General features: G+C 40.7%; 1 protein-coding gene across 10 annotated transcripts in view; it reads left to right on the top strand.

Annotated features, from left to right (window-relative positions):
- The window catches only part of auts2a (activator of transcription and developmental regulator AUTS2 a), a 1,176,696-nt gene that overhangs the window by 499,449 nt on the left and 655,846 nt on the right, over positions 1-21,401 (top strand). For all 10 annotated transcript variants that reach the window (XM_072589564.1, XM_072589566.1, XM_072589565.1 and 7 more), the window contains one exon: positions 9,488-9,589. In XM_072589564.1, coding sequence (XP_072445665.1) covers positions 9,488-9,589 — 102 coding nt within the window. The remainder of the gene's footprint in view (positions 1-9,487; positions 9,590-21,401) is intronic.

Genomic DNA, 21,401 nt, shown 5'->3' with positions numbered 1-21,401 from the left:
TTCAATTGGCTGATTTAGTAGAGGTAATTGCAGATCACAAGGGACTTACTTAGATATTCTAATCCTGTTTTATCATTCAAGAACTCAGCTGTATACACTCCCCTCTGGTTGAGAATGCTGACTCTAATACAATTAGTATTGTATTATCAGACCCTCAAAGACTTCCTTCCTCTCTTCCCCCCCCCCCCCCTTCCCCAGTAAACTGTGAGAAATTTGGAAGCAAATTTTCCTAATTTTAACTTCAAACAAAAGATCCCATCCTCTAAAGAAACTGCTCCAATGTGATCAATAATCTCCTCCTGTTCCATCTCCTTCCACTCCCACATTTGTGAACAGGGAAAAAAATAATTCTTGCAAGTTCTTTTTCCTGACCCCTCCTCTACATCTTCCTCCCTCCCTCCCCCTCCCTGCCAAAAAGAAAATGCCCCAATTGGGATGTGAAGAGGAACTTGAGTACAAATGTTCTTTCTTGTTACTACTGGGGAAACTCACTTCTTTTAAGTGTAACTTGTAAATATATAAAAGAATTGCACAGCTATCTTGCCTGTCAATGTTTTGTGAGGCTGGGACCTTACGGTGTCCCTCTACTTCCACAGTAGTTCAGTATGACACCTGGAGGTTTGGTGTCCCTCTACTTCCACAGTAGTTCAGTATGACACCTGGAGGTTTTTGTTCTCAGGCTGCATGGAGTGAGTGAAGAAACATTCAAACTTCTGTTCACCAATCATTCATTTTGTTATGCTCCTGTTTATATAGACCTAATACTGATTTGGTTTTCCGACAAAGCAGGCCAGAGTGGGAGTGGGGTCTGGATTGCTTATACTTCACTTCTTAATGTTCCTGTGTTAAATGTGTTCCACCTGCGTGCAATAACTATTGAAAACAATGTAATGACTACAAGATGACTTTATACTCTGCTATGCTGTACATGATCTGAGCATTCTATTCCCTTGAAGCTTTTTTTGTCTGAACACTCCGAAAGGGTGAATATCGACTTTTTCCAAACAAGTCAACCTATTATTCTCTACAAGAGGATTGTCAGCCACAGCCACAGTGCTCTGTGCAAATTCTGAATAAAAGTTTCATGACTACAAGAGCTTCAACACCGAACATCTCTCCCCATAAATAAGTTCTGTGACAACCGTCGTTGCAGTAGCCCTCTTTGCCTGTGGGTCTCAAGTGCTGTGCATCTCTCAAACTGTGGTAATAATCTATCAGCAATCTGCTCTCATGCAATGTTAAGCATGACATGTCTATTCTTGTGCTTACACAGAACAGAGAGGCTGAATACTGGAACAATTCACAATGTGTACACTTTTTTATTTAACGGGTCAGCTGTGACACCATATTTGCAGCACACCAAGCAGTCCATTTCACAGTCAGAACCAATGTTTTTTTCCACTCATTAAATAAGTGGAGTTGTTTCAGGTTATTTTCCATATATCTGTGAGTTTAGTGGGTTATGGAAGATGTGGTCTGGCACAAGAACACAGGAGTTGATTTGCAGTGTGAGCTTTAGAGCTGAACAAAGTTCCTGATATGGCAGGGTTATTGGCAATGAACAAATTGGTCATTCACTCTACTCCATCTCTTCTGTTTTCTGCTATTGCACTCCCTGTTTGAGAATTGTGACAGGCAAAGACTCGTAACTGATACTTGTTTATCGCTGCCTTTTTTCAGCATTTTCTTTCAAGAAGCATGTTAAAATTGGATAAGTCACATATTTGTGTTCTGTTGACCATGTCCATTGTGTGTTTATTTCTTTTTCTTTCCCAGAATGAGAATTTATGCTGTAACCTGGCAAATAATTTGGAAGTAACATTCCTTCCTGTTCTCTGAAGTAGTAGTGACAGCAGCACAGTGCCTATTCAAAGATGAACACTAAGCAGACAATTTATGACAATGGCCCTCAGTCGCACACTGGGTTAAGCATAAAACCTTCACAGCCGTTTTTGAGTGACACGAAGCCATAAAACTTGCTTGAATAAGGGACTTGTTAATTTACTTGTTAAATCAAATTAAAAATTTATAAACGCTTTTAGGTAAATGAGATCTCCTCGATGCAGCTCTCTCGGGACTGTAGGATCCTAGGATGTAAGAATGCTGATGCTTAAACATTGATGCAGAACAATAAAATCCATTAAACTCTCCCAGGTTTATTACTGCAGAACTGTGCAGCTGTTGCCAGGCATTGCTAAGGGAAACCGAGAGCTGATGACATGGAATCTCAATGACTGAAAACTGCAGCATACCTTTATGCTGCTACAGAAAGACAGGATTTTTAACAAAATTCTCAGTTTTCGTAACCATTTTATCTCTGTCAGCCATCTTCCCAGCACCAAGGCACCCATCATTTTTCAACCCATTAGTTAGCTTGAGGCTAAGTGCTATATTTTCTTATCACTAATTTTGTTGGAAAAGTACACGGGAATATAAATGCAGCCATGGGAGCAAGTGCTACTCTGCACTCATGCCAGTTTATTGATGAGAAGAAACAGAACCTTTTGTGACCTTGGGTTATCCCAAAACGTGTTGCAGATAATGAAGCACTTTTGAGGTGTGGACACTGTTCTAATGAAGGAAATACAGCAATCAATTTACACACAACATGTCCCATAACCAGCCAAGTGATGGTTCTGAAATAATCTGTTTTAGCAATGTTGGATTCGAGATCAACATTGGCTAGGGGACTGGAGAGAACTCCTAAAGCTCCTCTTCAAAGTAGTGTAATGTTATCTTTCACCTGAGAGAGCAGACAAGGCCTCAGGTTGATAACTTAGTGAAAGATGGCACCTCTCCAGAGTGCAGTGTTCCTTCAATACTATGCTGGATGTGAAAGCCCAGTTTATGCAGTCATGACAATTTGACATTTTCACGCAGAGGGTAGTGCATGTATGGAATGAGCTCCCAGAGGAAGTGGTGGAGGCTGGTATAATTACAGCATTTAAAAGGCATCTGGATGGGTATACAAAAAGGAAGGGTTTAGAGGGATTTGGGCTGGGTGTTGGCATGTGGGACTAGATTAGGTTGGGATATCTGTTTGGCATGGAAGAGTTGGACCAAAAGGTCTGTTTCCATGCTGCATATCTCTATAACCCTAAGAATGTGGCTTGATGAGCCAATGTTCACACGTGGCTTATAGAGAGAAATATACCTCCGGGTCATTGAGCAAGGATCAGTTTGAATTTCAGCTCCAGTAATAGGCCTTTAAATTCACTTGTAACTTTTATCTGCTCTGCCAGTGGGTGCATGTAGCTACTTCATCTTTTAAGGGGTTGTCATAATCATCTTGCATTCTCTGCCTGAAGACAGGTCCAATCCACACTGCTGTGACATTCATCACAGGTAGGGCAAAGAAGCAGGTCCCCAATCTACGGCAGTTACAGCAGGGATCGAACTCTCTCCTGTTGGCATCCATCTGATACACAGCACAGGTTGTCCAACCAAGTGATTAAATTGGCCCTTCAAGAAGTAACAGTTATTGTGACAAACATGAACTTTGAATACCTGGTTTCACCTGGAGCTATGGATAGTGAAGGTAGTAGGTCCAATTTCTTCTCATCACATAGCTGTCCAGGAATCTCTTCTGCATTTGGCATTTGCTATCGGCCTGTGCTGGAAGGATTTACAAGTTGACTCTCGTCCTGTTTGGTTGTATTATGATCGCATGTGGATTGGTTTGACAAAAGGTTTGTTTCCACGACTCTTGACTCTCTAACCTCCTGTGGAAATCCGTTCCTGGAGTGGGAATTAAACCTGGGTTGGGAATGGAGATGTTATCCATTGTGCAACAGGTCCTCCTCAAGAATTCAATGGAAACCAATTTATCCTCAAAGAACACTGATGAGCAAAGATTACCATCAGGTACTTCTGCCATACCTGCCTGTTTTACAAACAATAGAATGGTTGTTTCCTTCCTACTTAATCCATAATCATTCCTGCGCCCTGGATGTATTTACAGTGGAACTTGCATGTCCTGTGGTTTATACTTAGTGCAGTTTTCAGTTAGCGGATTTATTGAAGTTGTCGGCTAGCTATTTGTTGGATTTCCTTGTCAATGTGTGCTTTTGTCAGTGTGTGTCCTGTATATTGATTATGAAGAGAAAGCACTCTGCAAAAAATTCTGCCTTCCAGATGAAGGAAGGAGTATGGCTGTTGGGGGCAGCAGAGAATGCTTAAATATTCTTGTCTGGCAAATTGTACTTTGCTTTTGCTGTCAGCTACCACAGCCCCATTGGACTTAACGTTAATACCCTTGTTAGCTTGCAGCAGTATAAATGCAGTGTGAAAATCCCATTATAAAACCCACCAAATCCAAAGCATTTTTTGTCTGTCATCTCCACCTTGGGCAATGCACTCATAATGAAAACATCTAATGCTTAAAGCTGTGTTCACGAACAAATGCTGCATTAATGCCAAGAGCCCATAATACCTTAACCTTGTTGATCAGTTGATCAGCACTCAGTTCTCCCTGATGTCCTCACTGACAGTTAAGTCATTAGGGCTCACATCAAGCTTTGGTGGTGAGCTGAAACCCACCCACAACATTTTTATTTTTGCCTAAATTCCATTTCACACCTTATAGCCTTTTCAGTATTCCCAATTTTCTTTGCTTCACCTTTGGCTGTGTTGGCTTGGAGCTCAGGAATTAACCCCATAAAGCTTTCTGCCTCTCTCTCTGTCTCTCATCTCCTTTTTGCCACCTGCTAAAAGTTTCCTTGCTGACCAATCATCTGCCATGATAGCTCATTATAAAATTATAGAAACAAATGAGACTGAAATCAACTATTCACTTCATCATCAGCTCTGCTGACTCTCTAAAAAGAACTATCCAATTAGATTAACACAAAATAAAATCAGAGCTCTGTCATGCTAATAGAGACCTTGATCTACCCTCCCTGAATTTTGATCTCAAAATAAAATTTAAAATACATCATAATCTTATTCTACGGCAGTAAATTGCTAAATTTGTGTGAGTGGATATGAATACTGAAGTAGAGATTTATTTGCATGAGATGGGTCTTCTCCAGACGTTTATTTTACTTTCTCCTTTCCAGAATTTTTCAACTAATGGTTTGTTCTTCAGAAAAATAAAATTAGATATATTAATTACTTTTTTTTGGCAAATTGAAATTACAGTCTGATGTGAAAATCACAAGTTAATAGACAGTCAGCATAATGAAGCAGACCTGTAATTACAGAGCTGCCATATCTGAGAGAAGTAATAATGTAAACGGCAGGTGGTCCTGGATGATGTGGGTTTTACCTCCAACAGGGTATTCCGCCTGAGGCAGCATCATTTCTGTTATCCCTCATAGCATACAAAACTAGACATGGATAATAATGATATTGAAGAATCCAACAGACATTGATTATAGTTCACTAAGTTATGGAAATATTACTTTCACAAGCACATCAGTGTCTGGGCCACATTAAGCTGTTAGGGTACAAAGAGCATTGTGCTTTCATTACCATGCCATACTTCAAGTGATCTGAGTGAAGATGACACTTGAGACTTCATACCCTCGGGCCAAATGCAGTGATACTGTGATGATATCATGAGTTTGTCTTTTAAAGGTATATTAACATTCTGACCATGAGACATAACCCAGCACTGAATCTGTCAAGAGCAAAAGTAAATCCTGTCATATGTATGTCTAGGAAATCCTCAATAGTTTAATGGGAAATGGATCAATTAATGGGTAGATGAATTACTTTTAGTCGATCTGTTTGGATGTGTTATGACACACATCCGTGGATGTCACGTTTTGAGGTCAGACCTGAATGCACAACATGTGGCCCTGAGGTAGGGACACCCTCACTGTGCCACAAGGCTTATCTTGCTGATAGATATCCATTTGGTTGAGTGGTAGAATAACACCTTTGATGATGGTTTGTGGTGTTGTTCATTGTTCAGTCTTGCATTCTCTTTGTGACATGCCTATGAATTGATTGGGATGTTTGACAAAGTTAAAAGTGCTGTGTAAATGCAAATTATTGTGTTTGTACTGTAACCGGAAATGCAACAGGAGTATTTCTTTTGCATAGGAATCTTAGCGTGGTGATGTCCACAAGCCTGTTGGCCACGTTTTCATGGCACATAGCTTACTTACCTTTGCTTCGGGTACAGTTGATAAGTGACATCTATACTAATACTAATTTGGCACTTAGCAAATTGCACTTGAGTGCACCTGAAGGTTGGATGTTGTGTTAAGGTTGCTGTTGTTTCTTATTGAATTTTTTTTCAATATTCTGTGCCTTTTCAATGCCTCATAAGAGTTAATGTAGTTTTTAAAGTGTTAACAGGTTTGCGCTCATTTTTCTTTCAACAGCTAACCATTAAACATCAAAGAAGGATAAATTAGGTTTAGAAAACCGTCAGTAACGTGGATATGGTCTTGTTCACATTATTCCAGGGATACATGCTGATTGCTTATTAAAAACAGTTGTAAATTGTGCATGATAAACTAAAATGAGACAGAGTGGAAAAATTCTTCTTTAAATAACAGTGTTATAAAAACAGAACACTTGCTGTGTGGAAATCAATGACAGATGTAGTTCCTGGCAGTTTTGATGGTGCAAGTTAAATGAAAAGGGTGCTGTATAAGTTAATTCCTTGGCATGTTTTGAAGAGTGAGGAAATTAGCCTGTTGGTTGTTGTTAAACGGCTGTATTTTGTGAAAAGAAAATCACGTTCTGGTATAAATGAAGGGAGCATTTAAGTTTAAGGTGAGTGAAAGATATATAGTGTTAGAAATTTGAATATTTTGGTTATATAATATTCTTATCAAAATGGGCTCCACCACTGTACATTAAACTGAAGTTAATTTTTTAAAATCTCTACAATTCAAAGAAATATTTAGGTTTATAAATTCTATTATTTCAAGTATACAAACATATGGAGCTAAAATACTTAAGGATATTAACAAGAATTCTAATATTTGATTTAAACTTGAAAGGAACTTTTGCTGAATTGTTATTATGGTATGAAAAGTGTTTATTTCATAACCTTGAAATTGGATTGATCAGATCTTTGACTACTACTTTGTTTTACTGTATGTATTAAGGATACATACAATATGTTCAATAATTCCTATATTACTTTGAATTGATCCTGCCCCTCTGGTTGGGTTTACACATGGACTACCTTGTGCTCCAATTTGTTGCTTTGTGAATAGCAGAAAAAAGTTGTACAGATTGTTTCTAAATGTCACTGACTGTCAATGTGTTGTTCACAACCTTGTGTGTAGGCCATAAGGATGACTTCCTGTCTCTGCATCTATGTCACAGAATGCTGAGACACAGTTTCCTGTTCACAATAAGCTGCCAGTTTGACAAGGCTGTACAAGGAAGATTTGTGTGTGTCAAACATACCATTTCAAAAAAAAGGAGGCAACATCGAAGAACAACTCACCTTGAGCTCACACTGACACCTTTCAAAGGGTGAAATTCAAAATTGATAGGTCGACGCATAGATTTTGTGCGCACCTGTTAAATTAAAGAATGGTAAGAGATCCAGGAAACCAAGAGTATAAATTTATTTGACCTTGTCCTATAGAATTCTACTTTATATTAATGTAGATGTTCCTCAACAGAAAGGGCAAACAGAAGAGAAGTGAAAATTTGCTAAGATCCCATACATTATAACATTTTCATTTAATGGTTTATATTATTTGCAGGTGTAGTTTGCACTTACAGATCAGTTCTTGTATCAAGATTTCTGGTGCTATCTGTAGCAAAACTATAAATGTTCTTTATATTCAGATTTGTGATATATCACACATAGTAAACAGATGAACTCTTCACTCTCGCCTTGTGGTAAATCAGTTTTATTACATTGAGTTCTCTTTCCTGAATAGACATCATAGGATGTTAATTCCAATTGGTGAATGCTGAGCATGTTAATATTAAATTGCCCAAAGTACCATTTTAAAAAAATCTCAATGACAACTTGTGTAATGTAATGCATAACAAATTATCGTCAGCACCCCAAGCATTGATATGTAAAATTCACTGATCAGAATTTCTACCTTCTGTTTATGCAATTTAGCAAATGTAATATGAAAAGCTTCAACATGTAAGAGTTAAGGTGCAACTTTACAGGAGGGAATTGCTATATGGGTGCTGTCAAACTCTACAGTTAGAGTTTTCCCCTATTGTATTTCTGTTGACACGTTGGATAGCCAGTTTGAGGTTACTGGTTCCTCATTTCATAATCTCTTTTCCTTATCTTGTTTGTGAATCTTAACAACAATGTTGAACAAGGTGGCTGCCAAGTTCAATCTTGATACATTCAATGAAGTATTTGTTGACTTAACTAGCTAGAGGTATCACTTACCACCAATTGGAAAGTGCAGAAAAGAATAACTGCAAAGATGGCCTTTAAACAGTTAGTGCTGACACATTGACTTTGTAGAAGACTAAATTACCACCTAATAGGGCAATATGGCAAAGTGACAAGCTTAGTAAGCATCAATATCAAATAACTTGATACATATTATAAAAGTGATGGATTAAACTTGGCATCATTGGTGAAAATAAATTCTTTGTTCGGATCGCTCTGTGCTCTCCACACCGTGAGTCCGTCCTCGCTTGCGTATTTTTGACCATTGGATTTGTCATTTCATCGTGAAAGAAGCTTTACTAAGTAAAATAATTAGTGGATTCAAATAGTCTTCTCTCCACAACTCCATTGAGAGAGGTCCCTCCTCTTTCCATCCAGTATATTACGTCCCTTTCAGCTATTTTTGTGTAGCATGATATGCACATCAGGCTGAATAGTAGCTGCCAGTGGCATCTCATTCTTCTCACATTTCCTATTTAGGCGACAAAGCGATTCACTGCCTTTGACCCAGTTGCAGTCCTCTTAGGAAAAGCATCCATTCAAAGTGCTAATGGCTACAAAAAAGGCTGTTTCATTTTAATTATGTGTTTTACTCCAGGGTGTTTTTTTTCTGCTGTTTGCTGTAAATGATGGATGGTGTTGGTAAATGGCAATTTTTTTTCTCTCTCTGACCTCATTTTTATTGTCCTATAAAGTACGACTTGTACAAATACACTACCATGTGAAATAGCCCATAGTGGTAAACAATTCCCACCGTATTATGTGATGTACCCACTTTACAAGTAGGTGGCTTTTTGGCCTGGTTCACTTTGTTAGCTCTTCATGCATAAGCAGTTAAAAGAGAATCTGGGGGGTGGGGGGGTGGTGGTGTTGGCTATGATAACCGGTTGAAAAATGCACCAAAGCAAGCTAATAAATCCTGACTTGGCTCTGATGAGAAGTTCACAAACACTTTGCACTGTTCTCCAGACCGTTAAGCTCAGACATTTGGGTCATATCATTTTCCATTTCTTAAATGTATTTTTTTGATTGTGTCGGGAAAATGACTCCTACTGCTTTCTACGAGTTTGCTGCTGGAGACTGATAAGACTGTCCCTACCTCCATCTTTATAGCTTTCATCTTTTTTTCTCTTTGCTTTGTAGCTCAAGCCTTCTCAGCACAGCTGCAGGGACAGTGACAGTGAAAGTGTCAGCAGTGATTCTAAGGCTTCCAACCGGAGCTGCTCACATGAAAGACTGAGTGATGTAAGTATAAGACATCTGGCTAATGATCTTCACCACTGTGCTGCCCTCCATCTCTCTCCTTGCCCCCCCCACACCCAAGACCTCTTTAAATATACACTGTTATCAGCAAGCACTGGGCATCATGCCGATATATGCGCGTACACCTTTATGTGAAATGTAGGGTGTTTAAATGGTTTGTGTTTGATGTGCTAATTAGTCAAAAGTGCAATCAAATTCATGTCGTAATTAAAATTGTCAGTTGGCAGACAAGCTAAGAACTGAAAAAACATGGCATAACAAATGAAGTGAAATGATTCTGTGTGTAGCTATATGATGCTTCATCAGGCGTGAAATTAAATAAGTAATTTGATGTTAACGTCGGAAATTGAATTGATGCCTGCTGTCCCTGTTCTGATGATCCTGCATTTAAAGTAGCCTTGCACTTGTACAGAGGCAACCCCTCCCCGATGTACAGTGCATTTGATAGACTGTACATTTATAAAAAGTTAAGAAAAGCAATTGGTGCACCGAATGAGCACCAGTCTGTCATGTGGCCGGGTTCTCTCTCGCTCTGTGTGAACATCTCTCCACTTCCAACAGGTATCTGTTCCATAATTTTACTCCACTGTCTATTCAGTTAAGTTTAACCCTTCAGAGTTGTATTGTTACTTACCAGGATGATCCTGCCTTGTGTTCCCAGTTGCCACTATTACTGTTACCTTCAGTTGGTCTCATTGACAGCTACTTCTCTTTGACATTAGATACATACCAAGGAATTTTAAAAATCATCGTCAGTGATTAACCAAAAAGGATAAGAATAGTGTCAAACTTAAAGAAAAGGCATAAAATTGTACACAAAATAGATGGCACATCGGAAGGTTGGACAATATCAAAAAAGATGAAAAGAAATTAATAAACTGGGGAAAAGTAAGGCTGCAAGAGAAGGCTAGTCAGAAATATTAAAACAGGATGGTAGAGTTTCTGTGATTTATTTTTAGAAAGAAAAGCTAACAAAGTTCGCATTGATCCTGTAGGAAGTGAGCCTAGAGAATTGATGTAGTTAAACAAGAAGATGGCAGATAAATTGAGCAAATATTTTGCATGAGTCTTAACTGCTGTCCCTCTCACTTTGATCTCCCATTCAGTGAAGGCCCATGAAAACGTCACGTTCATCAACAGCTGAAACATGGCAACTTGTTCTGTTGATTGTTCATCGACCTCATATCACACTCCTCTCTCCTCACTGATGCCGCTTGACCTGCTGAGTATTTCCAGAATTTTCTGTCTCCATTTGAGACCTCCAGGAGTGACACAATTTTGCTTTTTGTACATTTAATGCAATTCCTTCTTTATAACATGCCATCTTTGTTTCTCTATCAGAGGATTGAGAGGTATTCAGATCACGAGACTTCTGAGTAGGGTAGAGAAGATAAAGTAATGTCTCAGAAGCAGTTGCAAATCAGGAAATTGAAGTGAGGAAGCAACTCAGAAAAGTTATAATATTTGGAGAAGTATTACTGCGTAGGTAACTTGAACAGACAAATGCCCGGATCATGATGGACATTATCCTAGAGTTTTGAAGAAAAAATGTGGCAAGTGAAATATTTGATGTTGGGCTGTGTATAGCCTAGGGACAGTTCCAAATGAGGTTGTATTCTCAGCACACAGCTTGGTATGATCCCCCACAACTGCTCCATGTCTTAAAATGCACAGTATCCTTTATTAACTCTGGTCACACAAACTGACCTTACTTGTTTTTCTGCCATTCATTGCCTACTACTTGGGCTCACTCACAAAGTGCAGTTGCTGTCCTGTACTCTCATTTCAAATTCACTTTGTTTTTTTGGGAAGGATGTAACTGAATTGGTAATTAAGGGAGGGAATGGTGTGCACTGAAGACTTGCATTGGCTGCTTTACTGTCCTATACCTCAGAACCCTAGAATGGTTACAGCGCAAGAGGAGGCCATTTAGCCCACATGTCTGTTCCAGAATTCCGAAGGAGCCGTCCACCTGTGCCATTCCTCTGTCTTCTCCTTGTCGCCCTTTACATTCTTTGCTTTGAGATAAAGACCGAATTTACTCTTTGTTGCCTCAATTGAACCTGCCTCCATCACATTCTCAGGTAGAGAGTTCTAGATTGCAACCACTCATTGCATCAAAATGTTACTCCTCAAGTTGCTATTGCTTCTTTTGCCAATTATCTGAAATCCGAGCCTCCTGGTTTGCGATGCTTCCTCAAATGGGAACACTTTCTCCTTATTTACCCTACTCGGATGCCTCGTGATCTGAATACTTCTCAATCCTCTAATAGAGAAAGAAAGATGGCAGATTTTAAAGAAGGAATTGCACTAAGTGTACAAAAGCAAGATAGTGTGGCTCCTGGAGATCTGAAATGGAAACTGAAAATTTCGGAAATACTCAGCAGGCCAAGCAGCATCCGTGGGTAGAGAGGAACATGATATCAGGTCGATGAACAATCAACAGAACAAGTTGCCATGTTTCAGCTGCTGATGAACATGATTTTTCATGGGCTTTCACTGAAGGGAGATCAGAGAGAGAGGGGAGAGCAGCAATAGAAGGGTAGTACAAACCCAGAGCTGACAGCACTCCTCCGTTGCTGCCATGGCGCCTCTTTCAGGAATTTTTCAGGTGACCTGCTCGTAGAATTGAATGTTGAATGACATGGATTGTACCACTTATGTTCTCTCTTGTTTGTTGTCAGTTGTCTTCTGCAAGCAGAGTAGAAATGAATAGTTCCAGTTGTTGATACAGCATGTAGTAACACCTGTGTTAGGATACACCCTCTGAGCAATTCAGGTGTGTTTGCTGGCTGGTCATTGCTTCTTCATGTCAGCATTTGTCACTTCCAGTCAGTATATTTCCATTGCCTGCTGCACGCTATGTTAAAGCCACTCCACAATGGCCTATATCCTCTTTGATGCAATTTGTGAAGTCTTTACAAATGCAAGAGTCAGCAGTGCTGCACCATTCCACAGAATTGTATCTGTTTGTGAACCTGGAAAATCTTTGTTTATCTGCGCAGAGGCCAAGCCAGCCCATGGATCCCTCTTGGTTCAACCTAGCTTTTGCCAGCAGACAGGTGAGAGGATTAAATAGCTTTTATTTTAACCTAATAATCAACCTGTCCAGAGATGTTATTACACACTTCTGGAGGAGGTAGGGCAGAACCCAGGCCTCCCTGTCCAAGAGTAATGACACTACCACTTCACCCCAGTAATATCCCCATGAACCACAAGTGCTCCTGCGTGGCAGTGATAGGAATACAGAAATGGATTAAGAAACTTCATCTTTCTTTTTGAATTTATGACACCTGTCCTCTATTCTGGGAATAATGGTTGAACATTGCAGGGTGTGTTAATTAGAACAAACTGGAGCTGTTCTCGGAGAAATAATTCCCTATTAGTGACCAAAGATGTGTGGGTTAGCGTGGATTGGCCATGCTAAATTGTCTCCAGTGTCCAGGGGTGTGCAAGCTAGGTGGATTAGCCATGGGAAATGCAGGGTTACAGGGATAGGGTGGGGGCTTAAGTGTGGGTGGAATGCTCTGTGGAGGGTTGTGTGGAATTGATAGGCTAAGCAGTCTGCTTCCACACTGCAGGGATTCATTCATCACAGTTCATGCCAAACTGCCAGAGAATCTATCAAAATCAAATTTTTATTATTCTGTTCTTGTGAGGTGAGTGATGTTGGTGAGGTAATATTAACCTATCATTAGATACTCCAAGGGCATTAAGAGGCACTTCTGTAAATAAAATTATTGTTACAAAGGCCAAACTGTCCCATACCATCTTGTGAACTAGACTTGACAATCTGGCAACTTTTGTGGTTATCATCTGCTGTTATTTGTCAAATGACCAAACTTGTTGAACTTCATTTTAAAACTTGCAGTGGTGGAATTTGGATGCTTTCCTGACCAACTTCCCAACACTTGCCTCATCCAAAGTTCTGTTGCCAGAATCCTAATTTGTACCAAGTCCAATTCACCCATCGTGTCTATGCTTGCTAACCTGCATTGTCTCTCAATCCACCAACGCCTCAGGGATAGCATTCCCATTCCCATTCATGTTTTTGAATCTCTCTATGGCTTCACAGCTCCATGTTGCTGAAACTTCCTCCAGCCCTCCAAACTCTCTGAACTCCACTAACTAGGCTCTCATGAACATCCCAGATCGTAATTGTTGGAAGCCATCTTTCAGCTCATATAGATCCTAACTCTTGGAATTTGTCTTCTAAATCTCTCCATCTCTCTCTTCTCTTCAATTAATTTTTGAGCAGACTTCTTTTTTAATTGAACCAAGATGGAGTAAAAGTCATGGTCTGGCTACTGAATGGTTTCCTCCTGTTCCCATGTTATAGTGGAAATTTGCAACCTCCATCATGAAGGGAGCATGGGGTCAGAAGATCAGCTTAAGGCTGAGGCTGTGAAGGATTTTGTTTGGCTGGAAACTGGTTAAAGAGGAGGGTGGAACTTGTGGGAAGGATAGGAAAACAGTGGTAGGATTTAAAGGTGATGGCTTCTTTCATTCCAGTATTTACCTGGAAGTAATTGTGGCTCAAGCCAAGGTGACTTTGGCAAATAGCTTAAGGAGAATCCAAAGGAATTTTATCAGTACATTAAGGACAAAATGGTAACTAGGGAGAGAACAGGACCCTCAAAGATCTGCAAGCCAGATGTGGGAGATACAAATGAGTATTTTGCATCAGTATTTAGGGCAGAGAAGGGCATGGAAGATATACACGGTGGGGAAATAGATGGTGAATTCTTGAAAAATGTCCATGTTACAGACGACGATGTGCTGGATGTCTTAAAACGCATAAAGGTGGATATTTCCCCAGGACACGATCAGGTGTACCCTAGAACTCTGAGAAGCTAGGGGAGTGATTGCTGGGCCCCTTGTTGAGATATTTGTATCATGGATAGTCGCAGGTGAGGTGCCTTCAGACTGGAGGTTGACTAATGTGGTGCCTCTGTAAGAAAAGTGGTAAGGAAAACGCAGGGAACTATAGACCAGTGAGCCTGACGTCAGTGGTGGGCAAGTTGTTGGAGGAAATCCGGAGGGACAGGATGTACATGTATTTGGAAAGGCAAGAGCTGATTAGGGATAGTTAACATGGCTTTGTGCATGGGAAATCATGTCTCACAAGCTTGATTGACTTTTTTGAAGAAGTAACAAAGAGGATTGATGAGGGCAGAGCGGTGGACTTGATACATATGGACTTCAGTAAGGTGTTTGACAAGGTTCCTCATTGTAGACTGGTGAGCAAGGTTAGTTCACATGGATTACAGAGACATCTATCCATTTGGATACAGAACTGGCTCGAAGATAGAAGACAGAGGGTGGTGGTGGAGGATTGCTTTTCAGACTGGAGACCTATGATCAGTGCTAGGTCCACTGCTTTTTGTCATTTATTTAAATGATTTGGATGTGAACATAGGAGGTACAGTTAGTAAATTTGCAGATGACACCAAAATTGGAGGTATAGTGGACAGTAAAGAAGGTTACCTCAGAGTATAATGGGATCTTGATCAGATGGGCCAGTGAGCTGAGGAGTGGCAATGGAGTTTAATTTGGATAAATGTGAGCTGCTGAATTTTAGACAGGCAAATCTTCGCAGGATTTATACACTTAATGGTAAGGTCCTAGGGAGTGTTGCTGAACAAAGAGACCTTGGAGTGCAGGTTCATAGCTCCTTGAAAGTGGAGTCGCAGGTAGATAGGATAGTGAAGAAGGCGTTTGGTATGCTTTCCTTTATTGGTCAGAGTATTGAGTACAGGAGTTGGGAATCATGCTGCAGCTATACATTGGTTTCGTCACCTTTGGAATATTGTGTGAATGCTGGTCTCCCTCCTTATACGAAAGTTGTTGTGAAACTTGAAAGGATTCAGAGAAGATTTAAAAGGATGTTGCCAGGGTTGGTGGGTTTGAGCAATCGGGAGAAGCTGAATAGGCTGGTGCTGTTTTCCCTGGAGCGTCGGAGGCTGAGGGGTGACCTTAGAGATTTATAAAATCATGAGGGACATGACTGGGGTAAATAGACAAGATCTTTTCCCTGGGGTAGGGGAGTCCAAAACTAGAGGGCATAGATTTAGGGTGAGAGGGGAAAGATATAAAAGGGCCCCCCATGGGCAGTGTTTTCTCACAGCATGTGGTGTTTGTATGGAATGGGCTGCCAGAGGAAGTGGTGGATGCTGGTTGCAACAATTGCAATGTTTAAAAGGCAACTGGATGGGTATATGAATAGGAAGGGTTTAGAGGGATGTGGGCCAAGGGCTGGCAAATGGGGCTAGATTAATTAAGCATATCTAGTCAGCATGGACTGGTTGGCCCAAAGGGTCTGTTACCATGCTGTACCTGTCTCTGACTCTATGATGATCTATCAAGTTGCCTCACAACATAAAGGTTATATGTGATCTGGTGGTAAAATAGCATTGGATGCAAATGTGGAAGCTAACTTCATGGCTGCAGGTAATCTCATATAACAGTATCTAGATGGAGAAGAGGAGCCGGCGAAGGAAGATCCTCAGAAGAATTCATTGGTAACAATCTGTCAGTGCAAGGAGAAAAACCCTTGTTGAATCTCCGATGATTCTACAGGTAAATGTATAGCAACGTCAGAGCAATGCCACAAAATTGGGCAATAGAGAAAAGCATTTGAAGGCGATTGGAATAGCTAATAACATCAAAAGCTAGGGAATGGATGAGGAATGAAGGGTAAGTTATTAATATCATAAGGTCACAGTTACAAAGAATTTTGTTTGTGACTGTTTGTTTGAGCTGTTCCAACATTGCGTGATTGCAAACTTCTGGGAAAGATTCAAATCGGGAGTTCTAGGAAAGATAAGAATAGTTTTGGGATTCAGCAGCAGTTAACAAGGCTGGGGGATTTGATGGAGGGGTGATGGCAGTGGTTTTGACAGAATGAAGAACCAGAGAGCAAAACATGAATACTGTCTGCAACAATGATAGGCCAAAAACATGTTGTTTAGTTAATGATTAAAGAGGATAAGATCTTCGCAGAAGAAGTATTTGTGACCTGGGTGAGAAGGCCTTGTACAGTGCATGTGATTGATAAAGGAGAAACAAGAAATGTAATAGGTGGTTAAGTTAAGGACGAGGTTAGATACACTGGAGAGAGCCTGGCTTTAGCAGAGAAGAGTGAAAAACAACAGAAATAACTGACTAGATTGTGCTTCTCATTCAGTGGCAAATGTGCCCCTTTTTGTTCGATGTAATGATTGAGGAAGCGAGGGAAAAGGAGTTTACAAAGATTGTTGTTGAATGGAGAAAAGAAGTTAGGATTAGCTTCGCTCTCCTAAATCTACTTTACATAGACTGGGTGACCACTTTACGGAACATCTACAGTCTGTGCGCAAGCAGGACCCCGACCTTCCTGTGGCTGGTCATTTTAACACCGCAGCCTGCTCATGTGCCTACGAGACTCTCCTCAGCGTGCTACAGTGCTCCACAGTGCAAACTGGAGGAACAACATTTCATCTTCAGACCAGGCATTTTACAACCTTCTGGATTTAATATTGACCTCAAGTTGGTTCAGATCGTGAACCAACTCCCATTCCTTCCCTTGGTTTTAGCTTTACTTGTGACATTCTCTGTCACCATGTCCTCTCCCCGCATTCCTGTGGGACTGTCTATTCTTTCCAGTCTGGCAGTTAGACCCACCATTGGTCTGCCATTCTCACATTCTGATCACTTAATCTGAACTTTCAACATCTTTTCTCTCCCAGCATTCTACGACCTCCTCTCCCTAACACCGTTTCTCCTCCCCCACCCCCCCCCAGCATAAATGCTGCATCCCCCACACTTCACTTTAGCTGTGATAAAGAGTCACCAGGCTTGAAATATTAGCTTTTTCTCTTTCCATGGATGCTGCCTGACATGCTGTGATCTCCAGCATTTGTTGTTTTTTGCTCTCCTAGAGTTGTGTAACTTCGGTAGATGTGAATGTGGCACAGTAGAGCTTCATGATCTTCACTCATCTGATGACGGATGGCCACACCAGTTTTTTAATAGGTATACCCTCAAGTGTGTCCCCATTGGACTTGAGAGAAGGGTGATGATGAGGTGTGGTCTAGACTGGTTGACACAGTGCATGTCTGAAAAAGGTAAACAAAAAAAGACTGACCATAATATTAGAACATTGCTAATGTATGCTTAAGTACAGAAAGCTAAGTTGCGAGTGAGAATTACATAATTTTTCTGAGGTGGGGATGAATACATGCAAATGGAGTCTGTAAATTTCTACAAACACAGTGAAGCCGAATGTGTCGCTGTGATCAGATTTAAAAATGATGTTTGTGACATTTCTTTCATCTCACTTTTTCTTCTTAAACCTCCTGTCTGAAGTCCAGTACTGAATGAAAATAATCCCTTCCCATTGTTCTATCCACTATATTTCACACGGAATTCTCCGGACAGTGTAGACAAGTTCTCGTTTGCTTGTCCGAGCTGACAAAACTTGTTTGATTTGACTGACATCAGCACTGGTGTGTATTGTTTTATGTTGACCTCAAGTTATTGAAGATCTTGTAAAGAGCCATCAAAGTCGAATATGTTATAATTGGTGTTTGGGCACTAGTTGCATTTGCTGTTTGAACAACAGGATGTTATAGTTAGTGTGATGGGTATTAATGAGAGCCAAGGGGCTACTCGAACATTCATCTTTGATCTTTCGCTTCAGATAACATGTAGTCTTCAACCTTGACAGCTTAACTTCAGGCAAAGGAAAAAGCGAAATGGGTTGGTCTTATTTAAAAAAAAGGTGAACAATGAAACAATTTAAACGAAAAGGTTTTTTTTAGCCACAGTGAAGACATGGATTTTTTTTTGAAGACTGCAATGTATTAATAGTAGAATGCTTCGATTTGACATAGCAGTACAGTTTTATGCATTTATCATTTCAAATGTATTTTTTGTTTTAAATCTGGCATTCCTGGTGTGTATTATGACATTTTTTTTAAAAAGGTAAGCTTGTGTCTAGGAAGTGCAGTCAGTAGCCTCCCTACCTTTGTGCCAGAAGCATTGGGTTCAAGTTATTGGGCTTTGATGGCTGCAGAAGGTTCATAACAGTCCCAAAATGACAGAATACAATATAATTTTTTGTCACTTGTATTGTTACAAAAAATACAGTAAAATGTGTTTAAGTTTCTAAATTCCGGTGCCTTGATTAATAACAGAAATCACGTATTAAAAAATTATGATATAATCTCACAATGGGTTTGAAGAATTGAAATAATGTGGCAGCTTGCTCCATTTTAGGGCTGTCCTTGGGAAGAAAGTTTGCTGATGCATAATTGGAAACAAATGTTCTTAGTAGTTTGTGTGGATGACTACATCAAGATTTGTCATGGGGGGGTGGGGATGCGGCAGGTGTGGGTGCATTGCAAGTATTTGTCTCTGTCAACTTCTATCAGTGCATTCTATGTTTTATAGAACATGGTAGGTCAATACTCCTCTCCCCCCACTCTTTTGCTGTAGTGATTCATATTTGAAATCTTTGATCAAGGATGTAACACTGGTGTACTGATAAAGAGGGGTCACTGGACCCAAAACGTTAACTCTGCTTTCTCTCCAATTTCTGTTTTTGTTTCTGATTTATGTAGAATCATGTGTCATTTTAGATTCCCTATATGGACATATTTGGCGAGAAATACAGTGGATATTTGAAGCTGGCGCAAAGCATACAACAGTGTCACACTGAATGGCAGAGCAGACTTCAATGGCATCATGCCAAAGAGTTTGATATTTCAACTCGTAAATCCTTTCACTACTTCAGTGGCAGGCAGTAAGCACGGGAGAGGTTCCCAGTCAACCATCTGCAGAAAACTGTGACCTGTCTTAAGTGTAACAATGGACCAACATAGCAGTACTGAAGATGACAATTCCATTTATGGACATGGGAAGAGGGAAGGCCTTATGCAAACTGCTCACAATTGTGTTGAAGGAAACGCTCTTCTCAAATAATTAGTAGTACACTTGGTGAAAAATAGATTGCTTGATGATGTGTATTTTTACCATCCTATCTGGATGGATTTACCTCCATAGAAGGGCTACAATTTATGGGGATTGGGGGCAGGAATGAATGTGTTGCCTTCCTCTCAGAAAGGTTGGTTGCGAATTTCAAAGGAGCCTCTTGAACCCCTGCCCTCCCACCTCCTTCAATGGTGTGCTGTAGATGTCTGAAAGAAACATCCACCCCTCAGAATGGTTGGCAGTTCTTCCAGTCCTAGCAGCACTCAGAGTTTAGGGCACTGCTAGAATTTCAAGGAGGTCCATGAAGAAAGGTGATGGGCACCAACAAGGAGTTGCCTTCATGTGTGCAGAGGAATTAACCATCTGAAAGAAAGAGGTGTTCAAGGTCAGATAGAGTCCGAGAGATGTATAGTGCAGAAACAGACCCTTCGGTCCAACTCATCCATGCAAACCAGATATCCCAACCCAATCTAGTCCCACCTGCCAGCACCCAGCTCATATCCCTCCAAATCCTTCCTATTCATATACCCATCCAGATGCCTTTTAAATGTTACAATTGTAGTATGCTCCACCATTCCTCTTGCAACCCATTTCTCTCAAGTACTGCCCTCTGTGTGAAAAAGTTGCCCCTTAGGTCTATTTCATATCTTTCCCCTCTCACCCTGAACCTCTGCTCTCTAGTTCTGGACTCCCGCATCCCTTGTCGATTTACCCTATCCATGCCCCTCATGATGTTTAAACCTCTGTAAGGTCACCCCTCAGCCTCCGACGCTCCAAGGAAAACAACCCTAGCCTGTTCAATCTCTCCCTATAGCTCAAATCCTCCAACTCTGGCAATATCCTTGAAAGGGTTCAGAAAAGATTTACAAGTTTCACAACATCTTTCCGATAGGAAGGAGACCAGAATTACACGCAATATTCCAACGGTGGCCTAACCAATGTCCTGTACAGGATTAGTGGTGCTGGAAGAGCACAGCAGTTCAGGCAGCATCCTGGATGCTGCCTGAACTGCTGTGCTCTTCCAGCACCACTAATCCAGTATTTGATTTTCAGCATCTGCAGTCATTGTTTTTACAATGTCCTGTACAGCCTCAACATGACCGCCCAACTCATGTACTCCATACTCTGACCAATAAAAGAAAGCATACCAAACGCCGCCTTCACTATCCTATCTATCTGCAACTCTACTTTCAAGGAGCTATGAACCTGCACTCCAAGGTCTCCTTTTTCAGCCCACTCCCGAGGAATTTAGCAGGATTTATACACTTAATGGTAGAATTTGCTTTCCCAAAATGCAACACTTCACATTTACCTAAATTAAACTCCATCTGTCACTCCTCAGCCCATTGGCTCATCTGTTCAAGATCCTGTTGAAATCCGAGGTAACCTTCTTTGTTGTCCACTATACCTCCAATTTTGGAGCCATCAGCAAACTTCTTAAGCTCACATCCAAATCATTAATATAAATGATGAAAGGTAGTGGACCCAACACTGATCCTTTGGCACTCCACTGGTCACAGGCTTCCAATCTGGATTAGAGTGGTGCTGGAAAAGCACAGCAGTTCAGGCAGCATCCGAGGAGCAGGAAAATCGACGTTTCGGGCAAAAGCCCTTCATCAGGAATACAGGCAGAGTGCCTGAAGAGTGGAGAGATAGCTACCCTCCTCTCATTTATCTCTCCACGTTTCAGGCTCTCTGCCTGTATTCCTGATGAAGGGCTTTTGCCCGAAACGTCGATTTTCCTGCTCCTCGGATGCTGCCTGAACTGCTGTGCTTTTCCAGTACCACTCTGATCCAGAATCTGGTTTCCAGCATCTGCAGT

This window comes from Chiloscyllium punctatum, chromosome 19, assembly GCF_047496795.1.
Source record: "Chiloscyllium punctatum isolate Juve2018m chromosome 19, sChiPun1.3, whole genome shotgun sequence".
In the NCBI taxonomy this organism is placed as follows: domain Eukaryota; kingdom Metazoa; phylum Chordata; class Chondrichthyes; order Orectolobiformes; family Hemiscylliidae; genus Chiloscyllium; species Chiloscyllium punctatum.
This window is presented reverse-complemented; position numbering and strand designations above follow the sequence as displayed.